Genomic DNA, 15,959 nt, shown 5'->3' on the forward strand with positions numbered 1-15,959 from the left:
AACTACACGATTTACCCTAATTGTATGTCTTGTATAAATACCTTGTACACATCTAATAAAGTATTTTATTCAGCCTACTATCTATATGGTATCAGAGCTTTGATCTAACCTAAGCCGCCATCTCTCACACTTTCAAAATTTTCTTTTCTTTCAACTCACGATGTCTGGATCTACAAACTCACCGGCATCCATTGCTGAGACCATCACGGTTTCGAACACAACAACCATCTTGAACATCAAAATGGTGAATGTTACAAAGCTAACTGCTTCCAACTTTCTCATGTGGAGTCGTCAGATCCATGCTCTCCTTGAAGGATATGATCTTGCGGGTTACATTGATGGCTCGCTTGAAGTTCCCTCTGCAACGATCACCACGGACGATGCAGTTGCAACCAATCCGCTCTACACTATCTGGAAGAGGCAAGATCGCCTCATCTACAGTGGTCTCCTTGGTGCCATAACCACTCCGCTGCAACCACTACTCTCGACAACCACCACGTCAGCCGAAATCTGGAGCCTCTTAACCTCAACATACGCGAAACCTAGCAGGGGCCATATCAATCAACTTCGACAACAACTCAAACACTGGACCAAGGGAACAAAGTCCATTGATGAGTACTATCAAGGTCTCACGACACGATTTGATCAACTTGCTTTACTAGGAAAGACAATTGATCATGAGGATCAAATCGAACAACTCCTTGAAGGCTTACCTGATGACTACAAGCTCATCGTCGATCAGATTGCTGCACGTGATACACCACCGTCTCTTACAGAGCTTCACGAGAAGCTTATCAATCATGAGACAAAGCTCAAACTCTCGAAGGAAGTCATATCCTCTGTTCCTGTCACAGCTATCTACACGAACCATCGTGCTCCATCTGCTCCATACAACAATCGTAATCAGAACTCACGTCGTGGAGGTTATCGTGGTAACCAAACTTGGCAGCAGCAGCAGTTCCACACTCCGACTACTCCAACTGCAGGACGTGGTGGCTACCAAGGAAAGTGTCAATTGTGTGGCATTTTTGGCCACAGCGCTCGTAGGTGTTCGCAAATTGCTGCACAAGGTACTGCTCTCTCACAGCCATTGTCGCCGCAAACCCCATGGCAACCTCGCGCGAACGTTGCTCAGGCTTACACCTATGCTCCGAATCAGTGGATACTCGACAGTGGTGCCACACACCACATGACTTCCGACCTCAGTAACCTTGCGCTGCACCAGCCGTACAATGGTGGCGACGACGTTGCGATAGCCGATGGATCAGGTCTTGCAATTACTCATACTGGCTCTACATCCTTTACTATGCCAGCTAAGCCATTGGCACTTACTGATATTATCTGTGTTCCAAACATTAATAAGAGTTTGATATCAGTTTATCGGTTATGTAATGCTAATCGTGTTTCTGTTGAATCCTTTCCTGCTCACTTTCAGGTGAAGGATCTCAACACGGGGGTCCGGTTGCTTCAAGGCCGCACGAAGAATGACTTGTAGGAGTGGCCATGGCCGTCCCAGAACCCAACTGCAAGCTTAGCCTCTTACCCAGATACTAAAGCGACCCTGAACCAATGGTATAGGCGACTTGGCCACCCCTCTCTTTCTATTCTTAAAACAGTTGTTGCTCAGTTTTCTTTACCTTGTTTTCAACATTCTCAGACAGCTTCTCCTTGCAATGATTGCTTACTTAATAAAACACATAAGCTTCCTTTTCATGAGAGTACAATTCGCTCAACCCAACCCCTGCAATATGTCTTTACCGATGTATGGCAATCACCCATTATCTCCTCTCAAAACTACAAATACTACCTTGTCCTTGTAGACCATTTCACACGCTATACTTGGCTCTATCCCTTAACCGCAAAGTCTCAAGTCAAAGACATTTTCACCACTTTCAAACCTCTAGTTGAAAATAGATTCAACACAAAGATCCAAACCCTCTATTCAGATAACGGGGGCGAGTTCATCGCCTTGAGATCTTATCTTGCAACCCACGGTATCAGCCATCTCACCACCCCACCTCACACTCCTGAGCTTAATGGTCTCTCAGAACGGAAACATCGACACATTGTCGAAACCGGTCTCTCACTTCTCTCAGTCGCCAACCTATCACTTACCTACTGGCTGCAAGCCTTTGCAACCTCTGTCTTCCTGATCAACCGCATGCCCACACCCATTCTCCAAAACCAATCACCCATTCAAAAACTCTTCCAAACAATCCCAAACTACCTTAAGCTCAGAACCTTTGGCTGTCTGTGTTATCCGTGGTGGCGCCCTTACGCACCCAATAAACTAGAAAACCGGTCTCTTCCATGCGTCTTTATAGGGTACTCTCTGACTCAGAATGGTTATCTGTGTTTAGAACCCGTATCTGGTCGTGTTTATGTCTCTCGACATGTTCGCTTCAACGAAACCGTTTTCCCATATCACTCCTTAACCACACCTAAGCCTTCCCCGATCCCTAAACCAGCCACAGTTGTCCCTGACAATCTTTATACCATTTTCCCAGTGCCATCACTCATACAGTCTTCTCCGTCGGCTGTGATCAATCAGGCTCCAGCGTGTGCTTCTTCACCTACGGAGCCTGTGCTTGCGGAAACGTCTTCAGCTCCACCACCTGCGGTTCAGCAATCGTCTCCTGCTCCTACTGGTCCTTTGCTACACCCTGAGGAACAAAACCTCCTGGCTCCTACTGTTATTGCACCATCTGGTACGTCCCTGCCTACTGTTATTGCACCATCTGGTATGTCCCTGCCTCCTGTTGCGGTACCTCTAGTGAGACATTCAATGACAACCAGGTCCAGAAATAACATTCTCAAGCCGACCTCGAAGTACAATCTCACTGTAGAACTACAATCCGACCCTCATTGGATTCCGACGACTTGGCAACAAGCTATCAAGCATGAAAGGTGGAGGAAAGCGATGGCTGCAGAGTTTAACTCCACCAACGAGAATCGTACTTGGGATCTTGTCGAAGCAACTCGACAAATGAACGGTGTGGGATGCCGCTGGGTCTTCACGATCAAGTACAACCCTGATGGTAGTATTGATCGATACAAAGCACGGATTGTGGCAAAGGGGTTTCATCAACAGCCTGGTGTAGACTATAATGATACCTTCAGTCCGGTAATTAAGTCTACGACAATTCGTTTGATTCTTGGTCTTGCAGTGAATAATGATTGGCCAGTAAGACAGACAGACGTCAACACAGCCTTTCTCCAAGGTCATCTCAATGAAGAGGTTTTCATGGCTCAGCCACCTCGCTTTCAGGACACTGATCGTCCCTCTCATGTTTGTCGCCTGCGTAAAGCCATTTATGGGCTCAAACAGGCTCCTCGAGCTTAGTACTCTGAACTCAAGAAATTTCTTCTTGCAGCCGGTTTCAGCAACTCTCTACCTGATACGTCTCTCTTCATACTTCGTCATGCTGGGAGCTTTGTTTACTTGTTAGTCTACGTGGACGACATCCTCGTCACTGGCACAAACTCCTCACTTGTTCAACAAGTTATTGATGCTCTCTCTGTGAAGTTCTCTATCAAAGATCTCGGCCATCTCAGTTATTTCCTTGGTATTGAAACCATTCGCACACCTCATGGCCTCCATATGATGCAGAGGAAGTATGTTACTGATCTGCTACAACGAACGAATATGCTTCATGCAAAACCGGTTGCGACTCCACTTGCTGCATCTCCTAAACTGACGTTGAACTCTGGTCCTCCTCTGCCTGATCCTACTGAATATAGGCGCGTCGTTGGCAGTTTACAGTACCTTGCTCTCACCAGGCCTGATGTCTCATATGCGGTAAACCGTCTCTCTCAATTTATGCATCAGCCAACACTTGATCATTGGAATGCTGTCAAACGAGTCCAGCGTTATCTGTCTGGCACATTGAGTCATGGTATCTATCTCAAGAAGCAAAAGAATCCGCTTCTCCATGCATACTCTGATGCTGACTGGGCTGGAGACAGCGATGACTACGTCTCCACAAATGGCTACATCGTTTATCTTGGCACACATCCACTATCTTGGTCATCGAAGAAACAGCAAGGGGTCGCGTGGTGATCCACGGAAGCTGAGTACTGTGCGGTCGCTAATACTGCCGCTGAGCTTCGATGGATATGTTCTCTTCTCACAGAACTTGGTGTTTCGCTTCCATCCTCTCCTACAATCTACTGTGATAACATCGGCGCTACCTATCCCTGTGCAAATCCTGTTTTCCATTCTCGTATGAAACACATTTCGCTTGACTACCACTTTGTTCGTGGTCAAATCCAGAATCATGCTCTTCGAGTTGTTCATGTATCGACTCACGATCAGCTGGCCGATGGGTTAACCAAACCGCTTCCGAGGACTTCATTTCAGACTTTACGGGACAAGATTGGTGTCACACAGGTTCCACCATCTTGAGGGGGCGTGTTAAGAAAATACCCACGACATTAAGGACTTCTATGTAAATACATAACTATACGATTTACCCTAATTGTAAGTCTTGTATAAATACCTTGTACACATCTAATAAAGTATTTTATTCAGCCTACTATCTATACGATCAATGGTATAGTAAACTATTTATTTGTTGTGTTCTTGAGTATATGAAAAATGTTATAGTTGCTTATAAGTCTATAAAAATTATTATTTGCAAGACTGTAGATATCATAAGCATTATCCCCAAATATAATGCGATGATTGGCAAAATTTATATAAATTTTTACGTTAGTAAACCATATACAATCTATACTGCTAAACTAGAATCATGATTTTGACCTAACCTTAGTTCACTATGTGATGTTATCAAATTTGAACCTAAATAGTTAATGGAACTTTGTGGCTTGTGATTTGTACCACTGAAACAAATAATCGTATACAGTATCATTAAACTAAAAAACAGTTAAGATATCTTCATGGCTTAGATTACACCTTTTTTTTTTTGATAACTGTGGAGATCCCAAATGTTTTCTAGACCCAAAGACTAATCTCATAAGATCCATAGAAATCTCGGTTTTCTTGCCACTTAAGACGTCTATGGATGGTCAATGCTATTCGAACCCATTGCAGAAACTCCAGCTGGACCCCTTTACCACTAGGCCAAGGCGACTTGATTAAAAAAAAAAATTGTTACCTCCAGTATATCGTATATACCAAAGATTTTCCCATCTTTTTTTTATAATGTTATATCAAATAAGTTTGTGCAAAGATCAATTTAGGTTAACACATCACCAATCCATTTGAGGGAGCTTTATAGTATTTCCAATAATTTATTCTATTTTTTCCAAAATAAAATACTTTATAATAGAGTATGGTTATACTCCATTGATATTCTAACTTAGAATAAACAATAGAACAATGAACAAAAAAAACTATATTTATATATAGAGTAAACTCATTTTCTATTCTATTATAAAGTAGAATTAGAAATGTTCTTACAAACTTTAGAAAATTAGTAATTTTCTTCTCGGTATTACAGCTCCAATAATTTATTGAATCATTCTTATCGGTAACCAAAATTTAAATATTTTAATATTCAAATTAAATACACATTTAATATATATATATATATATATCAAATAAGGTTATTTACCTGTTCTTCAAATAATAATTTGATATTAACGCAGATGATGTATAAACAAATATATGATACATAAATAATAAAAAAAGTAGAAAATTAGAAAATATTAAATAAATAATATTTGAACTTTTACGAAATAGTTAGACATAAGTACTAACAGATTAAAAGAAACTTTAATTATGTTTGCATCTAATATATATATAAATATATATTAATGATATTTCAAAAAAAAGTTTCAGAAATAAATTAATTATATAACACAAAAATAAAAATAATTTATTGAAAATTGATGTTTTAAATTATATTTCACATTTATAATATATATATATATATATTATAGACAAATAAACCGCGCGTAGCGAGGTAAAATCTCTAGTTATATTAAAATTGATTTGAAAATTTAGACGCCAAAAAGTATTAAATGTCAATTATTAATGAAATAACTTTGAAGGTTTAATCAGTCATATGAGTTTATATCCAAAACCAACATGCTCACATTTAATTGATTGTTGGCCGTCAACAAAATGCTCACATTTGTATGATTCACAATACTTCTTCTCTTCTTCTTATACATCTCTTCTGATAACCACTACGACTATACTAAACTAAACACTTGACTCCACCTCCTATAATGTTTTAGAACTATAACAACGTATGAATTAGTCAACATCTCCGCGCTTGCTACGCTCCTAGTTTATAGGAATGCTAATGAGGATCTCTCGATTGGTGTCATAATTAGATGGTTCATGTCTATTTCAAGGCATTTATATAGCTATTTTTAGACCATAAATTTTTTGAAAAATTGAAACGTGTGGAGTCCATCAACGAAACCCATTATTCTCTCTCATAATTTGCTTTTCTTTTTTTAAATTTGTGCCTTTGACATCGTCCATCTTGCGTGAAGTTTTTTTTTTGTTGCAAAAATTCACCAACTTAGACAAGACTCTGTTTGTTGATCTTTATTATTCTTCAAATGTGAGATAATTCTTTTTTGCTACAACCACCGTCAGAACTTTTGATAAAATGGATCGTGGAGAACTGAGTAAAGTATTTAAAATGTTCGATAAGAATGGCGATGGGAAAATTGCAAAAAATGAGCTGAGGGATTTCTTCAAAAGTGTGAGTATCCTTGTTCCCGAAAATGAGATTAAGGAGATGATTGCAAAGATGGATGTGAATGGAGACGGTTTCATGGATATAGATGAGATTGGGTCATTGTATCAAGAAATGATGGAAGAGAAAGAAGAAGAAGAGGACATGAGGGAGGCATTCAGAGTATTCGATCAGAACGGTGATGGTTTCATCACCGATGAAGAGTTAAGGTCGGTTCTTGCATCAATGGGGTTGAAACAAGGAAGAACACTTGAAGGTTGCAGGAAAATGATTAGTAAGGTTGATGTTGATGGAGATGGTATGGTCAATTTTAAGGAATTTAAACAAATGATGAGAGGTGGTGGATTTGCTGCTCTTAGCTCCAATTAAACATGTTTTCTCTTTTTTTACTCATAATAAATTTTTATTGTTTAGATATTAATACTAGTTTATGGAATTTAAACAATAAAAAGAGTGTATTTGATCAAGAAAGTAGAATTATTTGCATTAAATGAAATGTCTGATGTTGAGTATTATACAACACTGTTTTCTTTGTTCATTGAGTGATCATTAAAAAACAATTATTAGCTTACAAGTGATAGTTTAAATTTGTCAGACATTTTTTTTTTCAAGTGTAGAATTAGCTTGTTTTTTTGGTATTCCAGACCTTTTGTGCCTAATGATTGTAATATTCTTGAGTTGGGACAAAATCATGTTTAATAAGAACCTGAGTTTGAGTTAGAACCGAGAATAATATGGAGCACCTCCTAATAAATTCTGAATTAAGAAACTTGTTGGGGTCAAAATCGGTCACGACGGAATCAATGTCTAAAATTCCCGGAAAATAATTCCCGCAATAAAAAAAAAAAGAAGTCAAGAAAGAACGGAAAATGTTGGGGCCAAAAACGGACACGACGAAGTTAACATCCATATATCCGTAAAAATCAGCATGAACGTTTTCACGAAAAATATTCATCGTAAAGATTGCTTTTACGAAGAATCTTGCGGTAAAATATTACATTAATCTTGGTTCATTCATCGAAACTAAACACTCGCAGCCCAAGATCACGTTCATGGAACATCGGAAAAGGATTCAAACAAGGTCTCTACGTAGCGACCGATCCTTAACGAGTTGGTCGCTACGTAGCGACGGACCAAGCCTCTCGATCGATCGCTACGTAGCGACCGATCCGTAACGTGTCGGTCGCTACGTAGCGACCGATCCGCAGTAAGTCGGTCGCTACATAGCGACCAAACGAGCCTCTCGATCGGTCGCTACGTAGCGACCGACCAAGCCATTTGTTTGGTCGCTACGTAGAAACCGATCCATCGCGGACCCGGTCGCTACATAGCGACTGAACTGTTTCGGACATTGATCAACGGGTACGACCCAAAACCTTGCATTCTCGTCAGTTCCTCAATGCCAGTTCCCGAGTACGTCAGCCATATCATTTCTCACTCCCATCAATTGGAGTTATCACTTAAACTTTACGATAAAAATCGTGAAAAGTTTATTTTTATCGATAAAATTCGTAATAAACGTTTCGAGTTGAAAGACGGCCCAAACAGGTCTAAAACACTATTAGAAACCCACTTACAATTTTTTAAGGAAAAGCCCATTGATACTATGGCGGTTTATAGTTTGTCAAATTTTCGCAGATAAATGTTAAGTTTCCACGGATAATCATGAAGATCGAGAAAAATGGAATATCTCCATTTTCGAGTTATGACGGCTTAAGGGCAGGAAGGGAAAAACTCAAACCGACCTTGGAGGGAGTATATAAGGAGTCCTAGGCGAAAGGCACGAGAGAGAACTTTTTCAGAACAGACTTAGCACTTAGAGGAATTAGGCAACTTTCCGTTTTTGTTATTTCGAGCTGCAACTCAACTAGGTTTTGCAGTCTTAGGTTGTTAGAACTAGATATCTCGCCGAAAGCTCTCATAGCCAAGACTTCTACCTTGTTGTAACGCTCATACGCGAATTCGGAATAAAACTCCTTTTGCTCTTTTTTACGATTTCTTATTTGTTTTTGTCTTTACTTGCGTGTTATGATTGCTTAGAATGTGGTTTAGCAGATATCCGGGACGTCTGGGAAATTAGGATTTTCCTAACTTTCCTAATTTAAACGGAAATCGACAGTGCGAATTTCGGTTCCCACAAAACTCAAAAAGCTATAGAGCTATAAAGAAGAAATGCCATATCTGAATCCGTGACGGTTATACAGACATGGGTTTGACTCTATTAGCTTCCCATGGGAATAAGGAAAATCTTTGGGCATCCGTAGATATAAGTCAAGTTACCCAATCAATGGTGCCGAAGAATCAAGTCCATAATGCCCGAGCTCTACCTTATCTTCCTCTCTAGCCACAGAAAAAGAAAACCGACGTTTGAAACCGACCTTCTCTCCTCAGCTCTTTTTTCCTTTTTCTTATCTTCCTTGGATCTCTCTTGGACGTCGTTATGTTTGAGTTTCTGGGGGAACTTGTAACGATCCGCTTCCGGAGTATTTTAAAAATTTTAAAATATAAATCGCGGGAGGTTTATGTAATGAACCGGTTTCCTTTAACCGGTTTGGTTTTGTTAATTTTTATAATTGTATTTAAACCAAGCCTTTTTGCCCTTACCCAAATGGGAAGGGTTTATTATACCAAAATATAAATTTAGATCATCGTGTGTGTTTCCCTTCGGCAGCCGTCAACATTGATGTAGAGGGAAAGCTTAACCACCATCTTATTTCTTCCTTGATCACTTTCTATTTCTCTATCTCTATGCTTCTCTTCTACTCCTTTATGTTTCTCTCCTCCTTGGGCTCTTATGGAGACACGAGTTCTTGACGTCACGCACCACCACGTAATTGGTACCCACCACCGGAGTCTTGTTCTTCACCGATCAACACCGGATCCATTGTAGCTGATGATCATGGAGCCATCGTTGCTCTTGTTGGTGTTGCATAGTGGAGCCGAGACGTGGAGGAGAGACGACCGATGTTGGAGCCGCCGCACCTCATCATCATGATGGCGATCTACGCCAACACCAACCGTAAGCCACCAGAGGATACAGCTGACCCCATCACGAGCACATGTATGGTAAGACGGAGCCAATCTGAGAGGGTTAAGTGAAACCCTATGCGTACCTTGCGTATCAAGTAACCATCCCCTAACCCTACGGCTGATCTCTTTTGTCCTTCCTTCGTTATAGCATATTTTGTGCATTACTGATTTGTATTATCTCATGTTGTGCCAAAATGTGTAGCTGGGTTCCATGTCACCAAAGCCGAGGGTCTAACGTCGTGTTGAGTTTAAGTCATTCTCATGTTTCTTTTGCAAAAAAGTAATATTTTTTCCTGAACCCTAAATACAATCATGTCTTTTGTTGTCTGTTTTTCCTTCCAATCTAATCTGTGGTTGGCGAGCGGACTGATGGTAAATCAAGCTATCTTGTTTGTCGATCTATTTTTCCATTTTCCGATGTGGTTGGGCGTGATTCGTGGCAACTTAATAATTTGTATTTTGGTCATAGTTAGTTTGTTAGGATGAAGATTATATGTTAGAGTAATTATTTATGGAAGGTTCTCTTCGTTTTTTCGAAATGGTTCACAAAGATCGAATTACGTTCTTGCATTCTTAGGATAATTGCATGTTAGATTTTGTGTGATGAGGATATGTTTTAATTGATATGTTTATGTGAATGAACGTAGAATTGATCTTGAATAGAATTGGTATGTTAAGTGGAAAATGTAATAGAAATTGATTAAGGATGAGATGAATGAAGAAAAGAACGAGAACAGAAAATTGAACTTAAATAAGGAAAGTTCATGATTAAGCAATGAAAATAAATAAGGGAAGTATGTTTTGGCTTTGGGCCGTATATATTGGCTTCGGCCGTTATGGACCTTCGGATCGCAGGTTGGCTTCGGCCACAGTTGACTACATGCCGTTATGGACCTTCGGGTCGTAGGTTGTTAAATAAAGAAATTACATGATTACACAGTTAAAATAAATAAGGGAAGTATGTTTTGGCTTCGGGCCGTGTATATTGGCTTCGGCCGTTATGGACCTTTGGATCGCAGGTTGGCTTCGGCCGCAGTTGGCTTCGGCAGCAGGTTGGCTACATGCCGTTATGGACCTTCCGGTCGTAGGTTGTCTTCGGCCGCAGGTTGGCTACAGGCCGTAATGGACGACGGGCCGCAGGTTTGGCTACGGCAGCAGGTTTGGCTTCGGCCGCAGGTTTGGCTTCGGCCGCAGGTTTGGCTTTGGCCGCAGGTTTGGCTACGGCCACAGATTTGCCTTCGTCCGCAGGTTTGGCTTCGGCCGCAGGTTGATGGACCTTCGGGTCGGAATGTTAGGAAATGCTAAAGTTAATGAGTGATTGAACCGAATGTTAGGTTGTTAGTTTCAGACGCATGAAAACTGATAAGTAATATGCAAAATGGCTAAGTAATGATGGAAACAAATTGTTGATAGAAAAGGATTGCTAGGTTGTTAGAATGTAACGTGGAACTTGATTGCTTGATTAATGAGTTGCATGTGGGCGGTTTTGAGCGTCCTCACCGAGTAATTTTGTATACTCATGCCTCCTTTGCGATGCAGGTTAGGTTGATTGTGTGGACCAGAGCGCGACGCTATAAAGAACATCGGGGCTAGGGTATTTGAACTTGGGTAATTTTGAGAAGTTTTGTAAAAGATATTTTCATTGTAAACTACATGATTTTAAGTATTTAGTCTCGTGTTCCATTTATAAAGTTGCAGTATTTCTCATGTTTATTGGATAAAATTTGACTTGATCTTTTACTTAGAAATTTTCACATGTTTTCAAAGATTTCCGGGTTGGGGTGTTTCAGAACTTCTCTTGCCGGAACCCTAGATCTACCTTTGAGGGGAACTAGATCCTGTGGTAAGTGGTGAACTCCTGGAGCTACAACGAGGTGCCAAGGTCCTTCGAGGAGTGGAGTCGGTGTCTTAGAGTGCGGCAGTGGTGGATTTCTTTTTTTCCTTTTGCAGATCTGGTCACTGTCGTGGCGATGATGGCGCGTGGTGGTGGTTCTACTGCTCTGTCTCCTCCGGTTCTTCATTGTGTGTCTTCTTCGAAGCTTTTTTGGAATGGTGTGTTTTTGACTTCTTTGAATCAAGGCTTGGTGTCTCGCCTTTGATTCCGGGCTGTGCTTCTGCTCAGTGGAGAGGAGGGTGGTTCATCGTCGGCGCGTTTACAATGAGTCTTGGTGGTCGTGTGGTCGTGGTCTCTTTGGTGGTCGTGTAGTCGCGGTCTCTCTGTGGTTCTGGGCGTTCATCTTTAGAGGTTTTAAGCTTGTCTTGTCGTCTATGGCTGTAACGGTTTGGCCTCCGTTGATGCTCTTTGCCTGCTGGTCTGCCCCATCCTTTTGTCCTGGTTGTTGCTCGTTCCATCTCACGAATGGCTACTGAGCGTTTTGATGCTGCTATTTGACTACTATTTGCTTCCCCAGCGAGACGTAGTTATGTAGCGCAAAGAGGACCGAGTTAGGTTCTCTAGTCTCGGGTCATGGAATTGGCCAGGGATTCCGTTCGAGTCTTATGGGGTCTCCGTTCAGTGGAGAGATTTTTAGAGAGTACCCATCCCAGTGCTCCGACTGTCGTTGGTCGTCTTGGCAGGATACTCTCTCTCTCTTTTTTGCAGGTATTGAAGACCCGGGTTCTGGTCACGCTTTCCCCGCAGCTCGCCTTGTTGGAGGTTGTGTGGCGCCTGTGCTATCTCTTCCTCTAATCATTGAGTCTAGAGCTTCATGGTCAGTCAAGTACAAGTTTGAGGATATTATCAATACCTAGCTACTCCTGCGATGTCACGAGAAGTCCGGCATTTGAGGCAACAAGGTAAGCCCCACCTTCTTGTGGTAAACATCAACGGCTGAGAACGGGGAATGATTTTCTAAAGATTTTGGAGCAGTCTAGCGGATAACGTCGGTTAAGTGGGCGAGCGAAGTTAGTCTTGTAATGTTTGAATTAGGAAAATTTAGGTTGAATCAAACTTGTAACCGAAACTGAAATTCCGGTCTAATCGGTTGATTTATAATATTAAGTATTTTTTTTAAAAGTCGATAATGACCATATTGCACGAAAAGAGAAAAGGAAACTCAAAAAATAGTCACATAATCCCTTGCGGACGTAATCTTCGGATTAAGATTCCTTCCTCCAGATAAAGTTACAGTTCTCCTGCTTCCAAGCGAGACACTAAAGCGTCCTGCAATTGACTTCAATGATACATGGCTTCCAACGACGAAGTAGTAATCGTATGCCCATTGTAGCAATGTATGCCCATTGTAAAAACGTCATTATTCAATATTTCCGCCCAAGCCATGAATCAACAAATGGGATCGGAGAATCAGGTACCCATTGAAGTAATGTGACAAATGGTAAGGCTCGACACTGCCAAGGCCCCGCACCAAGAAAATGGGTCTTGTCAACTATTGAAATGCAAGACAAAAATCATAAATCCTGCTAGATCAGTTGATCTAATCAGGCTCCAAGCCTAGAAACACCTACTAGACCATGGTATACCTTCGACAAATACCTCTCCTCCGGGTTAAATACGGTTCAGGCCTAGACGAACTCAGAAAAAGGGCACTAAGGAAGCGACATCCTTGTCATGATAGACATGTTGAGAAGGAACGACTCCGGTCGACCGAAGTGCACAAGTTATCTCCCGAATTCGACAATGAAATCAAAAATAAGGGCAAACTGTTGAGTAAAATTAATCCAAAATATATTACTATGGCTTCCGAGCAGGACGCCGGCTTTCAGATTCCCACGTGGAGAAATCCCAGCTCAAATCCGGCTCCATCACTGCCTCCAAGTAAAACTGGAAGTTTTTTACTAAAGGGAATTCTTCCATATTTCCGAATATGGAGGCCTCTGACCTAATGAACAAATACGACTAACCTATAAAAGGGGACACAATTCCTCTTGAGCAGGTCGTCGACCTTCTTCTCTTGACCAAACAATTTCCAGCTCTCGGGCCAGGTTTTCCTCTTACCTCCGAATAAAATGAAAAACTACTAATACAGAGATATCTTTTCATATTTTAGGATATGGAAAGATCTAACCTAATTCTCGACTAACAACAGCCTATAACAAGGGGTCCCAAACCCTAGAACAAGGGATCGACTATTCATGGCTTCAACAATAGAGCTAGGCAGCTAGAACTAGGGTCTCTTAACCAATATGTTGTAAGCTCCCTTGATCAATAATACAATACTTTTGATCGTTGAATTTTGACTTTACTACTTGTTTCATGTTTCATAGTATTACGAAAAACCCTACTTAAAATTACCCTAGCAAGAAGAGGGAAAACACACCAACCAAATGAAGAAGATGAACTTAGATCGGAGCGGATCGATTTTAATTCGATTTAGGTGGTTTGGTATTAATAGAAGGTAAACCCATCAAACCAACTATAATGTATATTATGTTTTAAACTTAAATTCAATGTGTAAATACTTTGAAAAATTTTAACCAGAGAGATTTAGCATGAAATCACAGTTTGAGAGATATTTGATGCTATATAGTAGTTCTTGTGGGATATAGATAGTTAACCCTTACAAACAATTACATAATTAATTCATTGAGGGAGATTAACTGTGAAACCTGTCACCTCCTATCTGGAGAAAAGCGTGACACCAACAATATCTCATAACACGTTGCCCATACACACAACTCCACTCACGCTAAGCCCAAATAAAAATCCGAATAAAAAGCCCAGTAGCACCAATCCGACCAAATATCATATACTCGTCAGTCTCATCTGAAATGGGGCAGAAAGAGGAGTGAGTAATAGGGGAGTCACTCAGTGAGGTATGAGATACTAAACCCAAAGTCCATGGACCCAGATAGAGCACTCCGAATAAATATAATTTAATCCTAACACGTTGCAAACATGATACCTAAAGTACCCAGAGATAAAACAACAGTCCTAGCGAGGTGCGCACTCGCTGCCCACTAACAGGCTAAAAACACCACAGAATATGTGCTCGGTAACACACACCCGTAGACGATTTTTCGACCACGAAGCCTTGTCACAACATGTCGACTAAGCTGTGCCACAGCATCCACCACACCAAATCTACTGGTCTCCGGCCGACACACAGAATTACAACTCCATTGTCGGCTAACGTCCTAATCACCTCAATATACTATACACGTATATATTATCAGTTATAAATGAAAAAGCATAGTTGAACCATCTAACACCCTAGTTCCGGTTAAGCAAAGAACCTAAAACTAAACAAGCAATGACATATTCGATTTTACACAGACGAAACACATTAGAAATAAATTATACTTATTCGAGGTCATAAGCCGTGGAAGAGATGTTTGGGAAAGAACTCTCACCTTAGCCAAAATCAAAGCTAGATCGGAAACAAAAATGTCTCTCGGTCTAGGCTTTAGCATGAATAATGATCAAATAATTCGCACCTATAGTTCCACATTTCTTCATGCGCATGGCATGACACGATTAGGGCTTATGCTATTGATGTTGCTTGTACCACAAGTAAAGGAAGATAACACTTAGCCAACAAGGGACGATGGTTGGTACGATCTCCAGTGATCACGGCATGACCCTCCGGTGACACGCCTTGTTTCTCCCATGGATCACGGCTAACGCGGTATAGATCGGAGCCGGTGGTGTAGATCGGTGACTCCAGTTCATTGTCTTCTCTCCCTCATGGCTTTGCTTACATTAACGCATACGATGGAATGGTGATGGATCCAGTAACGGCTCTTCGCCATATCTTGGTGTACCACAACAACGAGGCTAACAGTGGTAGCTGTCGTCACAAGGCTCCTCCTCTCATACACATAACTGATATTGACATCATTGATGGCGGTTGCCGGTTGGTTATGAACGGCGGCCAATCTTCCTTCACATGAGGTCAAGACATACGAGTAGAGCAGAAACATGAGCGAGTGGAGGAAGTTCGTGCTATATGGTTTTACGGAGCGCGTTACTACCTCTCACGCTTTTGGAACAATGGCGGCTTGGATTGAAGAAGGAGATACATATATATATTTATATATTATGTCTAGAAAACACGTGCGGGGTTTGGAATTAGTCTAAAAGAATAATTCAATTTGACCGGGTTAGGGTCGTTACAATTCTCCCCCACTAATAAAGAATTCCTCCTCGAATTCAAATCCTGAGCCGGTTGTCTAATAGGATCTTGAGGAAACTCAGCATAGTCAATTTTCTTTTGAGTCTCGGTCTCCCAGGTCTCCCCCTGGATCTTGTCTCTCTCTCAACAAACTTTGACGAACATAGTCATTATTCTCAGA

The 15,959-nt window shown here is 41.1% G+C and overlaps 1 protein-coding gene across 1 annotated transcript; it reads left to right on the plus strand.

The window, feature by feature from the left end:
* The first annotated feature begins 6,370 nt into the window (after positions 1-6,370).
* LOC106414568 (calmodulin-like protein 2) lies at positions 6,371-7,308 on the plus strand. Its single transcript, XM_013855203.3, has one exon. It carries the CDS (start codon positions 6,588-6,590, stop codon positions 7,044-7,046), a length of 459 nt encoding a protein of 152 aa, XP_013710657.2. The 5' UTR covers positions 6,371-6,587; the 3' UTR covers positions 7,047-7,308.
* Positions 7,309-15,959: the final 8,651 nt, after the last annotated feature.

This window comes from Brassica napus, chromosome C8 (assembly GCF_020379485.1).
Source record: "Brassica napus cultivar Da-Ae chromosome C8, Da-Ae, whole genome shotgun sequence".
NCBI classification, from domain to species: Eukaryota; Viridiplantae; Streptophyta; class Magnoliopsida; order Brassicales; family Brassicaceae; genus Brassica; species Brassica napus.

Bases quoted from the DNA above. Each gene is read 5' to 3' on its own strand.
- LOC106414568 (XM_013855203.3), top strand. From the start codon at position 6,588: ATGGATCGTGGAGAACTGAGTAAAGTATTTAAAATGTTCGATAAGAAT.